At 37.4% G+C, this 20,642-nt stretch overlaps 2 protein-coding genes across 4 annotated transcripts in view; one reads left to right on the forward strand and one right to left on the reverse strand.

Moving 5' to 3' along the window:
* The window catches only part of LOC131164312 (phosphomevalonate kinase, peroxisomal), a 51,717-nt gene extending 35,339 nt beyond the window's left edge, over positions 1–16,378 (forward strand). For both annotated transcript variants that reach the window (XM_058121414.1, XM_058121413.1), the window contains 5 exons: positions 1,390–1,773; positions 6,624–6,728; positions 7,331–7,558; positions 14,446–14,568; positions 15,814–16,378. In XM_058121414.1, coding sequence (XP_057977397.1) covers positions 1,390–1,773; positions 6,624–6,728; positions 7,331–7,558; positions 14,446–14,568; positions 15,814–16,080 — 1,107 coding nt within the window. In that variant the 3' untranslated portion in view covers positions 16,081–16,378. The remainder of the gene's footprint in view (positions 1–1,389; positions 1,774–6,623; positions 6,729–7,330; positions 7,559–14,445; positions 14,569–15,813) is intronic.
* A 274-nt stretch (positions 16,379–16,652) lies between these two features.
* LOC131164311 (pentatricopeptide repeat-containing protein At1g31920) lies at positions 16,653–19,091 on the reverse strand. 2 transcript variants are annotated; one of them, XM_058121410.1, is made up of 2 exons: positions 18,695–19,091; positions 16,653–18,601 (listed from the first exon to the last, which is right to left on the reverse strand). In XM_058121410.1, exon 2 carries the CDS (start codon positions 18,543–18,545, stop codon positions 16,740–16,742), a length of 1,806 nt encoding a protein of 601 aa, XP_057977393.1. In that variant the 5' UTR covers positions 18,546–18,601; positions 18,695–19,091; the 3' UTR covers positions 16,653–16,739. The 2 variants fall into 2 exon arrangements, with proteins under 2 accessions (XP_057977393.1, XP_057977395.1); XM_058121412.1 differs by having other exon boundaries at positions 16,653–18,570; positions 18,695–19,061.
* Positions 19,092–20,642: the final 1,551 nt, after the last annotated feature.

Here is a 20,642-nt window from a genome sequence, read left to right on the forward strand (position 1 = left end):
CAACCTGAATAGAAAAGGAGAAGTGCGAGTAGAACAAATAGATCAACATTAATTATTGAAAATCTGAACATGTTTGCTGACCATTTGCTTTTACATTTTCCCCTTACACTTATACCAAATAAAGCCGGCCTTAGTTCCAAAAATTATTTTACAAGCTTAAAAGTAGCAGAAAGATATCTTAGTAACGTTGCTTAAATATTCCTTACCTTATGTCCCCTCCAAAAAAAAAACATGGCTTAACTTTCCCTTTTTTTATTTCATTTTTTTTATAAAATTTTAAAGAGCAACATAATGTACTTTAAACAATAGCATTTTTGATTGCTTGCTCTAAATGCAAGTAACTGGACAGTTTAGGAACCTTTGCCCAAAGATTGGATGCTTCTGTTTTGGGTTAAAATAAGTTCCTGTAGCCAGACCTGGTTGCATTGGTTCCTACTTCCACTTGTTGGTTATGCACTTTCTAGATTGACTTCAACAGCCAGAGGCAGAACTTATGTTGTGGCAATCGCCAATTCACTACTAGTACCGGCAATGAACTCACTGCCATGAACGTCATCACTATTTCATTTTGTTGCTGTCTTGCAATCTCCAATCACATGAATTCTGGCGAATTAAAAATAAGATTCAAGATTTACCTATGGATTGCCCAGAGTCATACAATTGAGCTCCATTACTGTCATGCACTGATGTACCACACCTGCAATCTCTCCCATATTTGCCTCCCTCTCTTCCTACCTACATCAAAACCCTCGACTGAAAGCTCATCCTGACAGTTGCAGCTCTAATCAAAATCCCGCATGATTTACCATCTGTAACCTCAACCTTGATCCCATATTCTTCCACAAACACAATCATCATTGCTTTAGGTAACTTGAAACCCATCATGCATGGCCACTGTCCTGTTGTCATTTTTGAATGAAGTCCTCTCTCTGCATAAAATTATCATAAAATCACTTCCCTGATATTACTGTCATATGGTACCTTATGCAGTACCATGGCTGAGGGGCGTTTTTCCCAGCCTCATGTTCTTGGAGCTGTTTCTATGTCAGTGCATGCTATGTTGTTTGCATACAAGACTCTGTCTAGCACACTTAAATCCTAGAACGGCGAAAGGAATGTAAACTAGGGATATTCTTGTAATATTGGTGTACAGAATTTAGATGTGCAAAGTTTGTTTGAGGAGAGAGAAATGAATCATTTCCTTTTTTCTCACAGTTCATTGTTTTCCTGTGTGAACCATCGCATGATTTATAAATTTTTTTTCCCTAGAAACCTTATTATTTGCTTAATGATTTATAATATACACTGCTTTAGATAATGTTTGTTTGTTGCTTTTCTTTGTCAAATGATCACAAATAATGATGTTTCTGTGTTGTACCTTATTTGAAGATTGAAGCGCGTGGGCTCCCTCTGACACCAGAAGCACTGGCTGCTCTTCCACCTTTTGCATCAATTACTTTTAATGCAGAGGAATCTAATGGAGAAAAGTGCAAGCCTGAAGTTGCAAAAACTGGGTTGGGTTCCTCTGCTGCCATGACAACTGCTGTGGTTGCTGCTTTACTACATTACCTTGGGGTTGTTCATCTTCCCTCCTTGACTCAAGGTCAACATCAAGAAAAGGATAGAGTGGATCTTGATTTGGTGCATGTGATAGCTCAATGCGCACATTGCATTGCGCAAGGGAAAGTGGGCAGTGGATTTGATGTCAGTTCTGCAGTTTATGGCAGTCAACGTTATGTCCGATTTTCACCAGAAGTGCTTTCTGCTGCCCAGGTCTCTCTCTCTCTCTCTCTCTCTATGGTCTATCCAGACCCCCTCACCCTCCATTGTTGTGGGTAATCTTGATTAGTATTGGGGGTGTGGTTAAGGTTTTAAATAATGCCTGTTACGTAGCGTTAACTGCCATGGCTATAATGCAACCAAAAAAATGGCCTGGGATCCGGTTACAACCTGCTAATAGCTAAATTTCTACCATTTTGGTATAACAGCTGCTACGGTATCATTATACAATAGCATTATGGTTTCTTGGTGTATAAAAGCTAAATTTCTACCATATTGGCAAATTTTCTTTGCTAAACTACTTAGTTTATGCTTTAAAGGGAGATTTGAGCTTGAAATTTGAATCAAATGTTGGTCAAGTTCCAGGAAACTTCATTTGATTAGCTTTTTCTCTGGATATCTTGTTTTTGCTGGTTCGTTGTTGATTTTAGTTAGGAATTTGTTTCCTAACATAGATCTACACAGATTTTGGTTCAAAATCAACAACTTTTTGGAGCTTGGACAAGATTTCTCTGCTATTTTCTCTTTGTCAAATTCTTCTTTATACCATTTCTGTTTGATTTTTGTAGCTTTGTTTGCATATTATAAATTTGTAAAATTCTTTATTTAGGGTTACCATATGACAAATTATTTAATGATGACTAAAAATAAACATTAGATTTTTTGGGTCAATTTTAACTATTTTTTACTCCATAGAGAATAGTAATTTTTCATTTGGTCGGCTATATGAATCCTTTTCCGCCAATTTATGCGATCATAGATCATTTCTTTTGATAGATTCAAGGATATTAAATCCTTACTCACTATCTCCTCCCAAGTTATTTTAGGTCTACCCCTACCCCTTCTACTGCCCCTCACAGTAACTAAGTCACTCTTTCTCACAAGTACACTATGTGGCCTAGGTTGCAAGTGTCCATACCATCTGAGTCGTCCCTCCCTTATCTTATCTTTTATAGGAGCTACGCCTAACTTACCACGAATATGTTCATTCTTTAATTTATCTTTCAATGTTATACCACTCATCCATTTAAGCATTCTCATCTCGGCAACTTTTACTTTTTGGATATTAAGTTACTGTTTAGTATATATTTCCTATTTTTAATATGATATTATATTTGATTAAATATGCAGTGTATGTGTGTGTGTGTGTATATTTTTGTGGTGGTGAGACTGCATTAGCTGATTAGTATGGATATGTGGTGTATTATATATACATCAAGCTGTTTTAAAAGTGGTTTTAATTGATTATTTGTTTATTTTTATTGTATTTCAAAAATTATTAGTCATTAAGTAGTGAAAAGCACAAGAAATATGTGTGTGTGTGTGTGTCTATATATATATATATATATATATATATTTGTAAATTTTTTTTGTCAATTTTAACTATTTATTACTGCATAGAGAATAGTAATCTTTTATTTTATTTACTATTTAGTGTATTTAGTTACTGTTTAGGAAGGGGAGCTTAGGTGTAACGGTAAGGTTGTCGCCGTGTGACCTGGAGGTAATGGGTTCGAGGCATGGAGACAGCCTCTTGCAAAAATGCAAGGTAAGACTGCGTACTATAGATCTATTGTGGTCCGCCCCTTCCCCGGACCCCGCATACGCGGGAGCTTTGTGCACCGGGCTGTCCCTTTTTTTTTTAGTTACTGTTTAGTATATATTTCCTATTTTTAATATGATATTATATTTGATAAAATATGCAGTATATGTGTGTGTGTGTATATATTTTTGTGGTGGTGAGACTGCATTGGTTGATTAGTATGGATATGTGGCGTATTATATATACATCAAACTGTTCTAAAAGTGGTTTTAATTGATTATTTGTCTATTTTATTGTATTTCTAAAATTAATAGTCATTAAGTTGTGAAAAGCACAAGAAATATATATATATATATATATATATATAAGTATTTGTAAAAAGTGCACAAAAAGTAATATAAAATCATTTTTCTAAGTAAAAGATTGTTGGATTGAATAAAATTAGGCGAAATAGATTTAAAAAAAGGATTTATATTTTAGAAGCTCATATGCTTATTCTTCAATTTGGGCGTTGTTGTGTGTGCTTGAAAAAGAATGGTTGCGACAGCTGCTTTCCACTGCTAACATTCGCTCTCTTTCTTCCCATGATGCTTGCGACCATTACACAGCGCCACCTGCAACTGTATGTTAAAACCATCTGTGTAACTGCACTAGTGTCCATATTTAGTCATCCAAAGCTACATTTAAGTTTTAAGCTGTCACTGCTATTTGGAATGTGAAATTGAAGTACATGGTACAGTATGAGATTGCTGGTACGCTGATTATATTGAAGTATTTGATGATTGTGTTATAAAGCTTATATAAATTTCTCAATTTGAAATTATAATGTGACATGGTAGGTTTAAATTCAATGCTGGTTTTCTCTTGGTTGAGTTTTGATGATTGTACTGGGGTTTTAATACTCAGATTGTACCAACTGGACCCAGTCCTGTAGCTTGTCTGGGTCACTCTATGAAGCTGGAAATGCCCTAAATCAGGGTCTATTCTGCCAAACCTGAGCAACTTGGCATGACCCCTTTATCTAAGAGAGGACTACTCATGAATTTTTAGTAAACTAAGGGAAAATTTATGCATGTAATATACATATTGGGAGTGTAAAACAAAGATATAAATTAGGATTGATTCAAATCAATAATATATATTCAAACATTCAAATCAATGATATATGTTTTTGTTATCTGCATTTTAGTTTGTTGTTTATTTTCAGTTTGGTTTTTTTGTGGGTGGACTTCTTGTCCTCCACTTAATCTCTTAATAATTTATTTTTAATCAAGAAATTAATTGAAAAATGATAAACTTAATTTTTCTCTAAATACACATGCACGCCCATCTGTGCATAATTTTGCCAGACCAGATAGTATTGGGCATCTGGGCTTTCTACTGAATATCATTGACATCCATTATCATGTAAGGGTTGGGTTCAGTTTAAATCACCTGGTGAACAATCCACAATAATTTAATTGACTGTATTATTGCAGTAATGGCTCCTTATTGCAGGTGCATACCACACTTTCTGTTTTTTATCATGCATAAAAGATTGGATGGTTCATGGGGTTTGAGATATGTTAAAGTGGATCAATTGAGTACTCTGTTGGTTATATCTACCTTTTGATTGCAGCAGTAACTTTTATCATCGACTTAGTTAACATTCCATTCAAGGATAGTTCTGGTAGATTAATAGATCCTTCTCTTTTTCTGGAGTGCATAAAACATAAAAATTGGAGCTAAATTGCTTAAATTCATTTTTTGGATATGTAGTGTATCAGCTTGGAATGGAATTCTGTCATTATTAATGTATTTCTGCAACTTTATATTCCATCATGAGTTGGATATATTCTCAAATCACATTTTGCCTTATTTATTGTGTCTTTCATGTGTTTATGTGGCAAAATGACCCTGTTCTTAAATCGGTTTTCTGAAGTTCCAACAGTTGAGACTGCATCTGAACTCTGAACTGACCAAAACTTTTTTTTTTTAAATAAAACTAAATTGTGGCAACTTTCAGATTAGATGTCTAAAACTCATTCCACTCTGAGTAAGCTAAGTTTAATTGACTGGTACAAGATGGAAATATGAGCCATAAAGACGAGCAGCATAGTCACAATCTGAGTGACACTGTTGACATGCATTTTTGTGCTTGCTATACCATAACTTTGTAAAGTCGTCTTAAGATTTCAAAGAAATATTTGCACATCTCAACAATTTTACTTTAAAAAATGTATCTTTCTCTGAAGTAGTTTTCTTGTGCTTCATGCTGAAACAAGCATTAGTCATGATTCTTTCCTAGAGTTTCTAGTAAAATTTACCCTGTCATCTGCTTGTTGGCATAAATGATCTTTTGGTAAATAACTATGGATGATCAATATTACTCCTTTCATGGATATCGTTGGTTTAACACCAAACCTACTTATCTTTTGAAGTAAGTTTCATGTGCTGGTGGATCTATGCCATTTTTTCTTTTGATCCTCAATTTTCAAAGTGTTCTATGAGGGGATCCTCTAGTGTTGGATAGAACTCTTGAAATATATGAATTATGATCCACAAGGGTTGGCTTGCTTATTGATAGAGTGAATTGCATAGGTCTGCAGTTACATCACTTTAGGCTGGTGGTGGGACGTGATCGTAATATATAAGATTTTGATGAGTATTTGCCACTTGAGTTTCAGCATTTGCTCTTGGAGGTGCCACTCATCAGTGAAGATTGGCATTTACTCTATGCCCTGGGTAGCCTGTGAATCCCTAGACCTCCTATGCTGCTTTTTTTTTTTTTTTTTAATAATTTTAGTTTTTATATAATCATGACATGCCACAGAGGTGCAAACAATTAAGCAGTTGATCTTGGAAAAGTAGTATGGATGGATAGTCATCCCACTTGAATATGTTTTCGTTTCATGTTTTATTCGCCATTCCCTCTTTGTTAGGCATACAAAAACAACCAAGCCTCAACTCCTGCGAGGTGAGGTCGAGTACATGAATCCTTTTCAGCCATTCTGCACCTAGGTTTATAATTTTTCTCACACCAACCCCAAGGATGGTTAAAGGAGGGGGGTTGCATGCTTTCATTAGATAGCTAAAGGTCAGCACAAAAAAAATTCAAATCTCTATAATATGGATCCCCTCCTCTTCAGGCATGTGATAGAAACTGCCACCCTAGAGGGTTCTTCTAGGTATCTGTAATTGATTTCTTTCTGCAAGCTTCTCATCATCTATGTAATCCAATTTCTAAGCAACAGTTTGATTGAGAAATAACTTGAATGGCGATCTGTATTTTATCACCTCTATGTTATTGATGGATCTGCAGGTTGCAGTGGAGGGGAAGCCATTACAAGAGGTTATTGGTGATGTACTTGGAGGAACATGGGACCATGAGAGAACCAAGTTTTCCTTGCCACCAATGATGACACTTGTAAGATACATTTATTATATTTAGCTACTAAATGTGTATATGTATCTATAATTATGATGTGCATGCTTGCATGCACACATGAATTATAAAACTGAATAGATTTAAGGATGATATATAACCTTTTCTACTTGATTTAATGGTATTAATCTTGCCGCTTCTGAAGCTATGTTTTCATTAATTATCACTTTTCTAAAAATGAAACATCTCCTCTCTTTTAGTCTTGTTCTTAATTTTATCTTTTTTTCTTTAAAAAATGTACATGCTGTGTGACTTAACATTCTATTTATTCAAGCTAATATTGTGCACTTTTGACCCTCTGTCTGACATGAAATCCAATCTCCAATCTTACATTAGACTCTCTAGACATTGTTAGGTTTCAAACTAAGGGACTACAGTTGACTCTTGTTATATCTTTTAATGACAGAATGTACATGCTGTGGCATGTGCTTACTGTTGAAGCTCAGTCATGATACTTATTTTTGTTAAAACTGTGAAAAGAAATATAAAATTTTGGTCTCTTGTTGATAGCTTTCGTTGTTTGCACAAACCATGGAAGCATTCTATCTTTAATATGTTCATGGTGAACGCGCTGGTTTTTGCAGTTATTAGGAGAACCAGGCGCTGGCGGATCATCCACGCCATCAATGGTAGGTGCTGTGAAGAAATGGCAAAAATCGGAGCCTCAGAAGTCTCTGGAAACATGGACAAAGTTGTTGGAAGCAAATTCAGCACTTGAACAACAGCTCAATAGCTTAAGCAAATTGGCAGAAGAACATTGGGATGCATATAAATGTGTCATCAAGGGTTGTAGCATGCTTAGGTCAGAAAAGGTAATTTCCATCAAGAAATGAATCTGAAATACTGAATGTATGTTAATTGTTTCTACTGGTTCTTATTCCACTTGTTAATGAGTTATTTGTAAATTAAATTAATAATGGAGAATTTCATAGGTCAGGTATGAGCAAGATAGCATTAAGAGTTAATTACTCAATTTGAAGGCATTTCTGCAATCCTTTTTCCTTTTCTTGTGATGCCTTCTGGCGGGTCTCAAATTAGTAGGTTTTAGGAATCTAGCTTTTGGGAAAGTAGCGGTTTAGTTTTATTAAGTTTCCCTATTTTTTTATTTCTTATAGGCCTTTAAATAAATGACTGTAAGAAATTTTACTGTGAATTGAGTTATTGGGGTTTATCCTTTTGTTGGGGCTTAGGTCCTGCATCATTTGGTATCATTTGGCCACTGCCCTTTGTCATCAAGCTTCTCCACTGTCATCAGTTATTTCCCTCAGCTCTGCTTCAAAGACAAGCCGGAACCCTTGTACAAGATATCAAAAAGAATAAGGTGAGTTTCCTGAGTTCTAGTCGAAACCAACCAGATTAAATGCACTGGGTTTACTGAACTGGACTGTTTGACGAACCGAACTGATCTAAACTAGTCTGGCAGAACAGAATCAGCTGAACAGAATGGGAAAAAGGAGGTTTAGTGACGAAAATATCAGTTCGAAGCCAGTTTGAAGGGACATTTCTGATTTGAAGGATTGGAGAGATCACATATATGTTATTGTGGAATAATGACAACTGTGGCCCAACGACAGCAAAAGAAGGAAATCATGCAGCTTTGTATGGATTTTTTGGAGCGACAAGTTAGATATTGTTATGGCTTAGATCAATATCCTAATAGAGCCAAGAAAGAATGAAATAAAAGTGATTAGTGTGGAAAGATAAGTGATTATTGCGGAAAGAAAAGAGGAAATACCTGTTGGGATGTTGAGTCTAAGCCCTAAAAGAGTCACAAAAGAGTTTGAGAAGGTGGAAATTATAAACAGCGAGCTATCCCTAGAGTATGTTGAGTTCAAATTCAGATATTAGAGAGATTGCATCTGTGGAATTTGTTATTCCGATTGTGTTTTTCTTAAGTGATCTTGTCCTCTTGTATTTGTATTTATTTTTTACCTATGCAGATTATATTATTCATCAACAAGCTTGCATCATTCTTCCAGTCTTCATCCTTCAATATTTTTGAATTTGAGGCCAAATTTTCTCTGAGCAGAGATAATTATGGAAAGCATCGGGATAATGGTTGAGCAAGATTGAGATGTTTGGAATTAATTACTCATGTTTAAGACTTGGCTATAGTATGTTTTCCTATTTCTGTGATGTTTTCTAGCAGTGTTTTTTAATATGGCCCAAATTAGTAGAAGCATGCTAGGCCTGTAGATATGACTCTTAAGATATTTTATTGGAAGTTGAATAATATGAATTGAATTTATTAGGTTCTATCCCTTGTGTGTAAGGATGTTGGTCCTGCACTATTAAACTTTTAGTTTAATTATTAGATGTTTTTTTTTCTTGCTTCTCAAGATAAAAGGAGAAAAAAGAGAGAAAAGCCTTTAGTTCTTATATTCTCTTCTCGTCCATTGTCATTTTTGGAGTTGCTCATGTAGTTTATATGAACATATATGGGCATTTGACCTTTTTTTCTGATGAAGCACTTTATTCTAGTGTTGGTGTTAGAAAAACCTTATTGGCTAGTAAGCATTTATATAATGTAAGTTCATGTTAGGAAAAACAAAGCAGAGCATGAAGACCCACAAATATTTGAAGATTCTGGAAGCAAAGACTCAGCACAACCGAAAGGGAAAAGCCTAGAATAGGTGGCACAATGGAATTGTCTGGAATCATTCTTGTAACAAATTCGGTTATGAAAATATTCTCTAGCTAGAATGTTCTTCTGATGTGTAATAGCCTATAAATATGCTGCGGTACTTTGTAAGAAAAGCATTGTACAAAAACAATCAATATATTCTGGTTGAGGCTTTTCATCATACAGAACATGTGCCTTCATCCTTCTTACTTTAATATGGTATCAGAGCCCTCATAAAGACCAATGTCTAGCTTCTTTTTCCTTCTTTTTTTCCTCAGCAACCAAACATGAATCCTGGCCCAGAAAAACAATCCTAAACTTCCTCATCACCTTCCTCTCTTTCTATCATCAACTCCCTTTCTCATTTCGTTACTATTAAGCTGACGATAGACAATTATTTGCTATGGAAAGCTCAGGTCCTTCCCTTCCTCAAAGGCAACCAGCTTTTTGGTCATATTGTTGGCACCATTCCTATGCCCTCCCCCACTACTAATGACCTTCCGAATCCTGCCTACCATCGTTGACTTCTTCTAGACCAGCTTATTGTTTCTGCACTCAATTCGTCTCTCTGTGAACAAGTCCTCTCCCAGGTGCTCGACTGTGCCACGGCCAAAGAAGTATGGTCCACTCTCCATACTCTCTTTGCTGCTCAATCATGTGCCCATGTCATGCAAACCAAATACCAGTTAGCCACTTTAAAAAAAAGTGCCGATTCCATCACCACCTACTATCACAAAGCCACCACTCTTTCCTCCTCTCTCAGTGCCGCAGGACAACTCTCTCCCCCTCTGAATTTTCTGTGTTTCTTCTAGCTGGGTTAGGCACTGATTAAGACTCTATAGTCACCTCTCTCACTACTAGACCAGATCCCTCAACTCCTCAGCAGGTCTATAGTTTTCTGTTAAACCATGAGTCGAGGCTTGCTCACCAAACACACTGTCTTCTTTCCAATACCCTCTGTTGGCTAAATATCACTTTGTTCAAACCTTCATCACCACCTTCTCGTGGTAGAGGCACCCGTGGTCGGGGGATGGGTCGTGGCTCTCTTAATTTCTTTTCCCCTAAAACAGACACTCGGTCAGTTTGTCAAGTGTCTTAAATCAGGCCACACAGCCTTAACTTGCTGGCATCAATTCAACCCGACATACCAAGCATCTTCTCTCCCTTCTCTCGCTGCTCATTTAACCACCCTCCCTTCTCCCTCAGCTCCACCAAATGTTTGGTTTCCTGACACTGCTGCTACTAACCATTTTACTGCAGATTTCTCCAACTTAAATATCTGGACTCAGCAGCTTATCATGGCCCTGATCAAGTTAGCATTGGAGATGGCTCCTCTCTTCTGATTAACCACATTGGCTCGGCCCATCTTCCCACTGCCTCTGGCATATTTCTACTTCAACATCTCCTTCATGTTCCCTCTATTTCTTGCAATTTGTTGTCTGTGCGTCGGTTTTGTGTAGATAACTCTGTTTATTTTGAATTTCATTCCTCTTATTTTCTTGTGAAGGATTTGCACACCAAGGAGGTAGTTCTTCAGGGAACCCTTGAAAATGGACTGTATATGCTTCCAGTTGATGCCACAGCCACCACCTCCACTGTTTCTCCGCAAGCTTACTTGGGTGAACGGACTACTCCTCAAATTTGGCATTCCCGATTTGGTCACCTGTCCTCATGAATCACTCCCGTTACACTCAAAAATTTTTAGCCATGAGTTTCACTTCATGTTCAGCTTGCTCTCAAGCAAAATCACACACGCTTCCACATCCTACCTCACCCTCACAATCTCACAAACCTTTTAAACTTATGTTTCTTGATGTTTGGGGGCCAGCACCTGTGCTGTCTAACTTAGGTTCTCGTTATTATTTAGCCATTGTAGATGATTTCACAAAGTACATTTGGATATTTCCTCTTCAATCTAAATCTGATGTCTCAACTGTTTTTCTTGGCTTTTTGACTTGTGTTCATAATTGTCTCTGTTCAAATATAATTTCTGTGCAATTGGATTGGGGCGGTGAATTCCATCCCCTCTCCCCAATCTTAAATTTTTTTTTTAAATTAATCAAAGGATCACTGTTCCTCATACCCATGCTCAAAATGGCTGGCATTGAACGGTGGCATTGCCATATTGTAAAAACGGGGCTCTCCTTTTAGCTCATGCCTCTGTACCACTCAAATACTGGTCTGCTGCGTTCCAAACAGTAGTGTTTTTAATCAATTGTATGCCCTCCTCCATTCTTAATAACATGTCTCCGTTTCAAAAATTATTCCACAAAATATCTGATTACAAATTTCTAAGGATTTTTGGGTCTGCTTGTTGGCCTCATTTATGCCCCTTTTATAGACACAAAATGGAATTCAGATCTCAACTCTGTGTCTTTTTGGGCTATACCCCAGATCACAAGGCCTACAATTGTTTGCATGTACCATCTGGCCATGTGTATATTTCAAGTGATGTTAAGTTTGATGAGTTTTACTTCCCTTTTGCTCGTATGATCAGCACAAGTTCTTCAGCGGCCACAATCCCATCTCCTGGGCCTCATGACCCCGCACCACTCTTCTTCTCTTCTACAAAGTGCTGGACCTCCCGTTTCACCTTGTGGGCCTCCTGTCATTACTAGAGCCCATCCTTTATCCCCATCAAGCCCATCCTCCCAACCTTCTCAACACCTACTCGATCCTTCTCAAACCTTCCCATCGCAAACATTTTTCTCCTTTCTCTGTGACTCCTTCCCCTGTACATACCTCTTCAACCTCTGAGCTGATCCCTCTTCCCAACGTTGAAGTCCCTTCCTGTCAAAACCAAACCTCATCTCTCTCCTCTCATCTGATGGTTACACGCCTCAAAGCTCAGAAAATTTTTCCTCTTAGACAGACAGATGGCACGATGCCTTGGCTCCCACCTAAACTTTCTCTTTCTCTCATTGTAGCTCGAACTTCATTCATCCTAGAGGAGCCTACATCATTCACAGAGGCCTCTAAGTATTCAGAATGGCGATCTGCCATGGAGGCCGGATTTCAAGCTCCTCAATCAAACATGGGATCTGGTACCTTTATATTTTTCTTTCAATATATTGGGTTCCAAGTGGGTTCTTAAAACAAAAAGACTTGCCGATGGTACCCTAGAACGCTGTAAAGCTCGGGTTGTGGGTAAGGGATATCATCAGCAAGCTGGTTTGGATTACACTGATACATTTAGCCCTGTAGTAAAACCGGTTACTATTTGTTTATTCATTTCGCTTGCTCTCTCTTCCAATTGGCTGTTGCATCAACTAGATATACAAAATGCTTTTTTACATGGTGATCTGCAAGAAGCTGTTTACGTGCAGCAGCCTTCGGGTTTTGTTCATCCTGATCTGCCTACACATGTTTGTAAGTTGAAAAAGTCCATTTATGGGCTTAAACAAGCCCCTTGGGCTTGGTAAACTGAGTGATTGGCTACTCATACTTGGCTTTCAGAGTTCTAAATCTGATTCCTCTCTTTATTCTTCAAACTGCTTCCACTGCCATTTTCATTTTAATTTACGTTGATGATATTATTGTAACTGGCAGTAATTCCTCTGTTATTTCTGACTTTATTTCTGCACTTGGGTTTTATTTTCCTGTCAAAGATCTTGGACCTCTGCATTATTTCTTGGGTATTGAAGCTGTGAAACGCATTTTGCGTTATTTACAGCTCACTGACCAATTTGCTCTTCACTTTTCTTCTTCATCCCCTCTCACACTCTCGGCTTACTCCGATGCTGATTGGGCAGGTTGCCCTGATGATCGCAAGTCCACAGGAGGATTCTGCATTATTTTAGTAAACATTTAATTTCTTGGGGTTCTAAAAAGCTGCCCACAATTGCTCGTTCCTCCACTGAGGCCGAGTATAAGGCTGTTGCAAATATAGCTTGTGAAGTCTTATGGTTGCAGTCCCTTTTGAAAGAGCTTGGTATTTTCTTTTCGGATCCCCCAACATTATGGTGTGACAACTTGGGGGCCACTTATCTGTCCGTGAATCCTGTTATGCATGCTCGAACCAAGCATGTTGAGCTTGACTATCATTTTATTCGTGAAAGAGTGGCTGCTAAAACCCTCAAAAGTCACTTTTATCTCCAGCAAGGATCAACTTGCTGATATTCTCACAAAACTGCTTTCAACAGCTCGGTTCAATTTACTGCGATCAAGCCTCACCATTGCCATGGTGCCGCTTGATTCGAGTGGGGGCTGTTAGGAAAAACAAAGCAGAGCATGAAGACCCACAAATATTTAAAAATTCTGGAAGCAAAGACTCAGCACATCCGAAAGGGAAAAGCCTAGAATAGGTGGCACAATGGAATCGTCTGGAATCATTCTTGTAACAAATTCTGTTATGAAAATATTCTCTAGCTAGAATGTTCTTCTGATGTGTAATAGCCTATAAATATGCTGCGGTACTCTGTAAGAAAAGCATTGTACAAAACAATCAATATATTCTGGTTGAGGCTTTTCTTCATACAGAAGGTGTGCCTTCATCCTTCTTACTTTAATAGTTCAATAGTATTATATTAATATATTCTCCAGGTTGTACTGCTTTTTTTTTGGAAGACATAAGCATATATTATAGTATGTTGGGGTAGATTAAACCGTGCATGCTTGATTATTAAAATATGAGAATAAAAATTTATATATCAAATGTTGCATTACAACATGAATGATTAAATAATTGCCATTGTTAATATTATGATGTAAAAAAATTGTATTTGTGTACTTTTCTTTCTTAGGATACTTGTGGGAATGTATCATAATTGCGTTGGTTTTTTCACTGTGGCAGTGGAGAAAAATAAAATAAGCAATCATGCACATTAGACTGCATTTTGATCACACTGCAATTTATGGAACTCAAGAATCCTAGGATTTGTTTGAGCTTTTTATTCTTGCAACTTGAAAGTCTGGCTTGATCTTTGTTTCCAAGTTATGAGCTTTTCAGCTCTTTTATGGAATATGGCATGCATGGTTTCTTCTGCTTGTTTAATTTGGTTAGTTCAGTTTTAACCACAGTTTTTTTTTTACTAAGATTATTTAAGATAATCTAACCTACTCTTATTTCATAAACAGTGGATGGAGCAGGCTGTTGAGCCAAACCAAAAAGCAGTTGTTAAAGCAATGTTAGGAGCAAGAGATGCTATGCTTCAGATCAGATGTCAAATGCGCCAGATGGGCGAGGCAGCCGGCATTCCGGTGGGTAATTTACTATTTGATTTACGCTGTTCTCTCTCTCTCTCTCTCTCTCTCTCTCTCTCTCTCTCTTTCTCTCTCTCAAATGTTTTTATGATGATGAAGAATGTGAAGGAAAAGAGGCCATATGTCATTGTTATTTGATTAATGTTATTCTCACGCTAGAATCACCTGGCAGTGGTATGGCATGGTTATCTGATATATTCTCCAGTAATATTGCCATCTTGAGAGTCAATGGTAGAGATGTGTCCACAGCCTATTCCATGCAATTCATTGTAGGTAGGATTGCTTCCTGGAGTCGTGCTAAAATGTCTTCAACTTGATCTTATTTTTAGAGTTCTAATTTTATTCTTAGAAATATAAATTTTTAAAAAAAGTAAATGCTTTTATTTGATTTAATTTCACTGGAGAAATTCGCTAACTATTATTGGGTCCGTTGAAAGAAGAAATATAGAAGAGGAAATCTTTAGGGCCAATAGGTACTTCAAACTTTGCAGGTGCACAAGCTTTTTCCTTGATCATGTTCCCCTAATTTAGATGCTTGTTCTTCCTTACTGTTTTTCTTTTGGCCTTTATATCATCCCTTTAGTTTAGTGGTTGATTCAACTGCAGACTTCCTTGGCTGATAAAAAAAGCTCATTTTAGAGGTAATATGGTCTGAGAGGATGCTTATTATATGGAAGGCACTCATTTGGCAGATATTAGTATATTACTGCTTGAAGAATTTCAAGCTTGGAGTGTGTTTCCATAGCATGAACTTCAACTAGTGTAGCACTCACTTCTTGGAGAACTTCTACTAGTGTAACACTCACTTCTTGGAGAACTTCTACTAGTGTAACACTCACTTCTTGGAGAACTCCGATTGCCAATAATGATGTTTGCTGGAAAATTTTGCAATTTTTTTTGAAATCATTTTTTTTTTCTGGGGGCACAAAACATTAAAATAATTAGATTCCTTTTGGCCATGTTGTAATGTAGGCTGTGTCATGCGGTAGAGAAAATAACTAAGAATTTGTTGAATTGTTTAAGAAGTTATAAAACCCTTCATTTACGTTATTCTGAATGCTGCCATTCAAGCACTGTAGCAAGAGTTGGTTAGATCCTCTGTGCCTGCCAGAAATTTCTGATGGACTGATGGATATTCTTCTTGGTTTCTAATGGTGTCAATTTCTGATATTGGTCCTTGCATCCTGCATCCCTTAGTCAACACTTATCTTTTTGGCATCCCTTTTGCTCTTGTGCTTTCAGATAGAACCTAAATCACAAACTGAGCTTTTGGATGCTACAATGAACGTGGAAGGAGTTTTGTTTGCTGGAGTTCCTGGAGCTGGTGGGTTTGATGCAATCTTTGCTGTCACTTTGGGGAATTCTAGCAGCAATGTGACAAAAACATGGAGCACACTCCATGTTCTGGCCTTGTTAGTGAGAGAAGATCCTCATGGTGTTTCATTGGAAAGCTGTGATCCACGGGCCAAGGAAATTACATCAGCCATTTCGTCAGTTCATCTGGAGTAACCCCATCATTTATTTAAAAAATGAGTATTATTTTGGTTTAGGTAGTAAATGTGGTTTTTTGGCATTTTTCTTAGTAATAAAAGAAACTAGAAGTGTGATCCCCTTTAGCAAAAGATGTCAAAAGTTTTGAAGGCTGTTTTAAACATGAGGCTAAAGAGATTCAGCAAACAATAAAGTGGGTTATCCGCCTGTTGTAATATTATTGAATGTTGTAAAATGTGTACTTACACTTGGATGTCTTGACGCAAGTTTTACCGTCTATGAGGAAGCCCTAAGGCTGGTGGTTTTTTTATTCCCATTTAAGGTGTCTTTCAATGCAGCCGGAAGGAACTTTGCAGTGCCTGATTTCTGTTGGTTTATTTGAAAATATTTCTTTAGAATATATTGCTATTCTCCAACACCCTAAAAATCAACCACAAGCATAGCCAAATGGGAAGTGAATTTTTTGTTGCAGATTTGCAGGTTTTATGTGCTCGTAAAATTCTGTCTAGTGTGTGTGCTTGTAATATATTGCCCTTTTTCCACCTTTGTTATTGTTATGTCACTGAAGCCTTTAGAAATCACTGCTGGGCTAGTTGAAAGATCAATCCAAAATTCAGGGGCGATTGGGAATGCTTGTACATCCGTTGGATGGAATTAGAAGAAAGAAAAAATCCCTTTCACCAGCAGTCTCGACAAGAGCAAGTTCCATCTTTAAAATGGTGGAACCGATTCCTATCTCGAACAGTTATTGTTCGCTGGTAGATCATTGAAATTAATTTAGTGTATGTGTGACAATCACTACACATCCCGATGTTTCTAACTATTCTTATAGGTGACCCTTGAGACGTGTGTATGAGCGCGAAGGCGATTGCTAACTTCTGACTATGGCCGCTCAACCGCCATCTCTTCTCATCTTCATCCACATCGAGCAACACTTGCGTGGTGTCTGGGGAGTATCCTTCGAATTTTAACTGCCATTCCATCTGGTGAAGCATCTCATAGACACCCTGACATTGGGGGTGAGACTTGTCCTGTGACACAAACTTGTATACCTTCCTGTTCACCTCAACCATGCTAAATCCGAGTGTTTGGATCATGCCCATCTGGAACATTTCCGTCCGGACCATAGCCACATCCTCCCACCTTCGAGCTCGTGCATAGATGTTCGACAAAGCCAAATAGTCACCAGCATTCTGTGTCTTTAGTTGGAATAATTTTTTAGCTGCAAGCTCCCCTATTTCCAACTCCTGGTGAACTTTGCAAGCACCAAGAAGGCTACGCCACACAACATCATTAGGTTCCATAGGCATGCTCTTGATGAGCTCAAATGCCTCTTTGAGCTTCCCAGCTCGCCCCAGGAGTTCTACCATGCAGCCATAGTGCTGTAGTGTTGGCTCTATCCTGTGCTCAAATTTCATCCTATCAAAACACTGGAGGCCCTCCTTGACAAGGCCAGCATGACTGCAAGCACTCAACACACCCACATACGTAACATTGTCTGGCTTCAACCCTGCTTGAAGCATTTCTGAGAACACCCTTAGAGCTTCCTGACCATGTCCATGCAAAGCAAACCCCAAGATGATGACAGTGTAGGACAATTGGTTCCTCTTGGCCATCTTTTGAAAGAGCCGCCACCCCTTCTCCAGACAACCACATTTTATATACATGTCTATCAAGGAAGTCTCTACTATAATATTTAGTCCACTTATGTTCCTCAATAAGGACCCATGGATGCACCTTCCCAAATGGAGGGCACCCAAATGGGTACACGCAGAAAGCACACTGACTAATGTGCTTTCTTCAGCCCTCCAACATCCTTCTCTATTCATCTCCCCAAACAGCCTGAGACACTCGCTCCACATGCCCAAGCTAGCATGAGCTGAAATGAGGGCACTCCAAGAGGCAACACTCTTCTGATCCATCTGCTCAAACATTGCACAAGAAAGTTCTATCTCCCCACACTTCCCATACATGTTGACCAAGCTGTTCTGCACAAACACATTATCTTCCAGGCCAAGCTTGAAAATATGGCCATGAACCTGCATTCCTTCCTCGAGTGCGAATAATCCAGTGCATGCCTTGAGAAGAGTCGGGTACGTAAAATTATCTGGCTCAACCCCTCTCTCAACCATCTCTTCATAAAGATGCAAGGCTTCCTCGGAGTTCATATCCTTGACGTGTCCTCTAATCATGGCGTTGAACTCATATGAAGTTGGTTCATCGAGTTCTCGGAAAACTGAGCAGGCATACTCCATGCTACCCCAATTTGAGAGAGCACAGGTGACAATGAGATTGCCAGCACAAAAGGAGTTCCAAAATAGACCCAACTTGAGGATTTGGGCATGCACTTGCTTGAATTCTTCCATGTTTCTGCATTTCTTCAACATGGAGACGCATTCGTTCTCCCTAGACCCCAAACTGAATTCTGGGTTTTGTGGTGCCAGGGAATGGGTTTGATGGAGGACAGACGCCCCGATATTCATGTCATCCACATCATGGTTGGCCTATCTGCATTCTTAGGTGCAGCAAAGCAGCATAGCTAAATATAAAGCACAATTAAACTGCCGTTTCGTTTCCACTTGGTTCAAGTTTTATCATAGAAAAAAACAGAGAGAAGCGAGAGAAACTGAACCTAGAAGTCAGAATTTCTGATTCTTGATTAAGAAAATGAGATGGGTACCGCTGGTTGGGCGGTCGCTGATCTACATCTGAGAAACCAGTCGGGAAATTTGAGCTAGGAAGTCGAATTTATTGCCTCTGATGACCAAAAGGTGATGGATGCTGCCATGAACACTCACTGGGCTAAATCTGAGCAATCGCATATTGGAAATTGGAGAGAAATGGAAAGAAATACTCGTAGTCTCTGCACTTTATTTATTATCTTCCAGAAATTGTGATAGTTGATGCGGAAATAGATTGAGGATAGCTGGTAAGAGGGGATTTGCATCTCATCCTTGAGATTTTGCAAGAGAATTCCAGCCAGAAGAATCGTGTGGAACAAATACGGATATAGGAGGATAATGTTTGTGACTGGAGAGGGGTTTGGCTGTTTCCTAGGGTTTCATTTGTTGGATTTTTTTTTTTGTTTTAATTTTCCAAAGAAATATAAAATGGTCACCTCATTCAAATTTTTTTTGCTAGCATCTATATAGAAAAAATAAAAATAAAAATAAAAAATTCAACTATTTCATGAAAATTTTGGAAAAATAAAAAACCAGTGGTGGTTTGTAGAATAAAACCTAAAAAATATTTTTCTTAAGGAACACTAATGCTCAAATTATCTCTCTTCCCTATGGTGATTTGTGTTTTTACTATTAGAGATTCCACGAATATGCATGAAATATGATTTTAAAAGTAGCTATCAAATAAAATTATTAAATTATAAGATTATAAATAGTATGCCATATCAATTTTGTATGTTCAATCACAAAATTTAACCGTAATTAGATGTCTCAAAATTTTATAATGATTTTTTATATTTCAAGCTTTTTCTTTAGTCCTAAATTTGGTGGAAATGGTGGCGTTGAGTTATTTTTCACAATATTTTTAATACTTTGTAATTAACTACTAAATTTATAATTTAATAAGTTTATTAAAATTAGAATCTCGACCATAAATAAAATTATCAATCTTTTGAATTAAAATTTTAATTACTATTGGTAATTACAAAATTCATTAATTTTATTATCAGTATTTATTATGAAAAATTACTTCAAATATTTTTAGTTGTTAAAAAAATAACATTTTAGGGGAGTTTAAGTAGTAATCAATATATTTATGGGATCATTTTAAATATTAATTATACTATTTACTATTTCATGAAGTAATTCAAATTGTTGACTCAATCCTTATTAATGGACGTACATTATTAATTCAATTATTATTAATTGGTTGTTAAAAAATATTAATTCAATTGTCATTGGCAGTTACAATAATTAAATTAAAAATATTAGAGATTGTTTCAAAATACTAAAGATTTTATTTCTGAGATTTTTCAAAATATTAATTATATTATTGATTGTTTCAAAAATTAACTCATTTATCAACAATTATAAAAATTATTAATTCGGTTATTGTTACATTATTAATTCAATTATTAATGTAGTTGAGAAAAAACATTCTGCCCCCATTGCACCGGCAGTAAACCCATCACAAAGTCCATAGAAATGTGATTCCATTTCCATTCTAAGATATAAAGTGGTTGTAGCTGACCTGTCGGCCTTTAGTGCTCAACTTTAACCTGTTGGCACGTCAAACACTGCTGCACAAACTCAATAATCTCTCTCTTCATACCGCTCCACCAAAAATACTTTCGTAGATCCTTATACATTTTAGTGTTACTTGAATGTACCGTGTACGGGAACCTATGAGCCTCCTCAAGGATCGTCCTTCTGATATCCTCACCTACAGGCACACACAATTTGGAACGGAACCGCAAAACTCCGTCATTAGAAATATTGAACTCCTTCCCCTGTCCATCTTGTACTTTTTCTATCAACTCCATCAACTCTACATCATTCTTCTGGGCTGCTTTACTTTCATATAGTATAGGTTGTGCCACAATGCCTGGGAATCACTCT

The sequence above is a fragment of the Malania oleifera genome, chromosome 9 (genome assembly GCF_029873635.1).
Source record: "Malania oleifera isolate guangnan ecotype guangnan chromosome 9, ASM2987363v1, whole genome shotgun sequence".
Classification (NCBI taxonomy): domain Eukaryota; kingdom Viridiplantae; phylum Streptophyta; class Magnoliopsida; order Santalales; family Ximeniaceae; genus Malania; species Malania oleifera.

Coding starts and splice junctions, on each gene's coding strand:
- LOC131164311 (XM_058121410.1), bottom strand. CDS start 18,545: ATGAATATCGGGGCGTCTGTCCTCCATCAAACCCATTCCCTGGCACCA.